General features: G+C 34.7%; 1 protein-coding gene across 1 annotated transcript; it reads right to left on the bottom strand.

Annotated features, from left to right (window-relative positions):
- Window positions 1-713: 713 nt before the first annotated feature.
- LOC127712051 (uncharacterized) lies at window positions 714-3,485 on the bottom strand. Its single transcript, XM_052218243.1, has 5 exons — window positions 3,253-3,485; window positions 2,172-2,742; window positions 1,639-1,828; window positions 1,251-1,377; window positions 714-888 (listed from the first exon to the last, which is right to left on the bottom strand). The coding sequence occupies exons 1-5, from the start codon at window positions 3,405-3,407 to the stop codon at window positions 714-716; spliced, it is 1,218 nt and encodes a 405-aa protein (XP_052074203.1). The 5' UTR covers window positions 3,408-3,485.
- Window positions 3,486-3,854: the final 369 nt, after the last annotated feature.

A 3,854-nucleotide genomic window follows, 5' to 3' on the forward strand; every position in this document is an offset into this window, starting at 1 on the left:
ATGTATATCTAAATAATTGAATTCAATATCAAACTTACTTCCCTTATCCATAGCTTGGATTAATTGTACTGGTTTAAATTTACTTTTTAAATCTTTTCGCATAGTGTATCACTGAAGATACTTTAAATGTACAAATAGACATCTGGTGCAGTAAAATTACCATTAATGTTATTTAAATACTTACCAAATGTTGTTGCAGTCTTCTTTGGCTTGACCACTGCCTCAGTACCCTTTTTGGCCTTTGGGTAACACATACTGAAACGTTGTTCCCTAGTCTTGGTTTTTGCTTGCTGTCGCCCACTGTTCTCGTTATAATGAAGAGCGGCAATACTCAATCTGTAAATATGAATACATGAATTAGTCAGACAATATTTCTGACATTTGCATAACTAGTATATTGTTTGTATAATATTTTAATAAGGAAATACAACATTTGTTTAAACAGTTTCTCTTATAAATCGCAGAGTTGGTTTTATCCAATTCTAGCTGCTCATTGTATGAAATACAGTATTGCATGCACTGGTAACACAAAATACAAACTTTATAGCTTACTATACAGTGCAGGTTTTGCTAATTGGTGAAGGCTGCACAGTGACCTATATATAGAAATCATAGTTACTAGTACTTCTATGTTATTTGTTTCCAGTGGATAGTTGATTTATTGGCAATCATACCACATCTTCTGATTTTTATAAAATTAACTTTATCAGTTATTACCTTGCAACATTGTTGGGTAAAAGAAGTGGGTGCTCTTTGGGCAGAAGTGGTTCACCAAAGAATGGAACACCTCCAAGGAATATGTCTGGTAAACAGGTGATAACGTGGGTACATCTACCAATAGGTACCTGCTTTCCACAATGTCCTTTAGTCTCTTGTATGGAACTAAGCCTGAAACATGAATTACCAATAAACATTACATTTTTTTTTCTAATCATTTAACTATATTCATTATTGAATGTTCTTTTTTATCATATTGAAATATGTCATTTCATGTTTTATGTACACCCGCCTTGTTTTGATATATGTGTATCATATTAAATTACTTCAATGAAAAAACAAGGTTAAGATATTTCTATATTGGTTTTCTTTCTTCTTGATTTTTTTATGAGAATAAAGAGAACAGATTTTACCTTCACTTAACCACTGTCGGTCTACTGTGATAGACTGGTGCTCACATCTCGGATAAAGTATGGAGTGGTTCTCATGTTTGTTGCTGATGTAGTTTACAATCGACCTCATATCTTGCCAACTTCAGGTCTCCGTTAGTACCACAGGAAGACGATATCCAATAGATGTGGTTGACTATGGACTTGATCCATGGACGAATGTCCTTACTGCCCGACCTCTTTGCAGCAGCTTCCAGCTTCTTAGATATTCCTGCAAAATAAAAGAGATAATGTATAAACAGACTTTGCAAATTATTGATATGAGTTGGTAGCTTAGTACATTGACTGATTGTTGGTTGCTTAACGTCCAGTGGCAAATATTTCATGCATGTTCAGGACGAGGTAGCTTAGTACATGTACTGTACAAATTTTCAAATTTAATAAATAAAATAATATAATAATTTTTCTTGCATTAAAAGTATTTAAATCTTATCATATATGTTGTTGGCTTAAATGACAAATTTATAGTTACTTTTAGCTACATGCCATACATCAAACAGGTGGTTTGTTGTGCCTTGCTCTGTACGCATGAACTTCTTGATTGAAGAATGCCTGTCCGTTACTCGATCTTTAATGTTGATGTGCATCATGTCCTCTAGGTATCTGATGGACCTCTTCAAACCTTCCAACTCCACATGTGCAGAGCCTTTCACTTCATTACACTGTAAAAAAATAAGGACGTTTTAAAACATGAACTGCTTTGGTTTAAATATATGTATACAAAAATATATATTTTGGCCACAATGTTAATACAACAACCGTAAACAAGATAAAAGAACTTTTTTTTTCAATTTATTTTTTTGTGTACTGAAAAAATTGGTAAATTTCTGACTTACTTCATATAAAAACAAATACAATGTTTGTTGGCATGCTCTCTTGAGTTGGTGTTTACCCAGTATATCTTTTTCTCAGATACTTGGAGTTATCGTCTTTTCCAAATTAAAATATTTAAAGAAAGCTTATTTTTTTATTCGGACTGATGATTTTCATCTTATTTCAACATACCTGTACCAATTGGAAGTCTAAAATCTTGCTGGTCTCCAAATCCATGATGGTGTATGACCCGTACTTTGCCGAATAACCAGGAGAGTCACATTTTGCATCCCCACCAACAATAACTTCCTTGTCATACAGTTCTGTGAGAAGTGCTGTCTGTTCTGCATCCCAGGCCATAGAAGCAGATGGAGAAACATACAAAGTCTGCAGTCTGTTGTAAGTTCTTGAAGATATCGTCTGCATGTTGTGGTGTTGAAACATCTGAAGAACCTTACTTGAGTTGGAACCGCTACACAGGATGGCAGTTGCTGTCATCAGATTACCCCATGTTAAGGTGTTGTGGCAAGACTGACTCGTCCAGATGGATACATGCCCATTCAAACAGACTGTGTTGGTGACAACCATGGAACCTCTGGTATTTTTTATAAGGGCAACAGCTTCCCCAGAGCAGTAACGGCAAACAGATAAGAGCTCGGCTAGTGCTGACTCACTCACCATGAACTGTTTTTCTTCAGCTGGGGTAGCCTTGGAGTTGAGTTTGTAGTTCATTTCAGACTCAGTATCTGAATCATCATCAGAACTGGAAAATAAAAAAAAATATTTCTAAATGACTGTTTAGATCATTGGACTTTTGACAAGGTCAATATGGACTGACTGATTCTCAAATTATATTGAGAGAGGATGAAGTCTGAGGACACGTTCGATATGATCTACTTATATGGTTTATATATACCCTTTCGACTGAGTGAAAATCCTTAAATGGTATATTACATGTAAATCGTTTATTATGGAAATAGACTTCTGACTATGTGGTATGGGTTTTTCTTATTGTTGAAGGCTGCACAGTGACCTATTGTCCTTAATTTCTATGTCTTTTAGTCTCTTGTAGAGAGTTGTCTCATTGGCAATCATACATGTCATACTTACTAATTATATGTTTCAAGATTTAAAAAAAAAATTTAAAACCTTGCAACTATTTCATTTTTATATTGAAAATATTCACTGATGAATGTGATGAATATCAATAATATACTAAATCAATCCAACAATATAAAACCTACAACATGTACAATACAACTTATTTATATACCTCATTTCATCATCTGTTTGATTGTAGTCTGAGTCATCACTATCTTCAGGTTCTGCACTATCATCATCACTGTCGCTAGGGTTCTCTGCTTCTTTGGGTGATGGTTCATCTGTCTGGGTTGCTACTGTGCTAAAAGTCTTTGTCTGGACAGTCATAACACCTGTTATCTTGCTGTCTGTCTGGTGACCCTTGTTCTCCGTTGTGGCTGCAATTTTACTTGAAGCTTCTTATTCACCATCCTGACGGATGTAATAAGCTTAGGAGGAGATGTTTCCACTGTCATGTTCGGCTGTGGTATTACTTCAACTGTATCACTTGGAGTACATAGTTGTAGGAACGTCAGTGTCATCCAACTGGACCGATGTGGCTGTGTCATTTTGCTCTGGAGACGGGGTTCTTACATGACTGTCAAATGCCATTTGTAGAATCTGTAACATACATTTTAAAATTAGTGAAACTCATTGTGCATATATGTGAACTTGAAGACAAGTAAATAAGTATAAGTTATATGCTCATCACTTAAATTTCACATTTTAATAACAATTAAAAAAAATAATTTATAGTTAAATAAGTTAGTAAAATTTGCCAAACAGATTTCACAG

This window comes from Mytilus californianus, unplaced genomic scaffold, assembly GCF_021869535.1.
Source record: "Mytilus californianus isolate M0D057914Y unplaced genomic scaffold, xbMytCali1.0.p SCAF_8, whole genome shotgun sequence".
NCBI classification, from domain to species: Eukaryota; Metazoa; Mollusca; class Bivalvia; order Mytilida; family Mytilidae; genus Mytilus; species Mytilus californianus.

Excerpts from the sequence above, each read along its gene's own strand:
- LOC127712051 (XM_052218243.1), bottom strand. The coding sequence starts at position 3,407 with ATGACTGTCCAGACAAAGACTTTTAGCACAGTAGCAACCCAGACAGAT. Across the intron at positions 1,378-1,638 it reads TGTATGGCATGTAGCTAAAA|GAATATCTAAGAAGCTGGAA; the intron begins GTAACTATAAAT and ends TTTATTTTGCAG. Across the intron at positions 889-1,250 it reads GGTACTAACGGAGACCTGAA|GCTTAGTTCCATACAAGAGA; the intron begins GTTGGCAAGATA and ends TTCATGTTTCAG.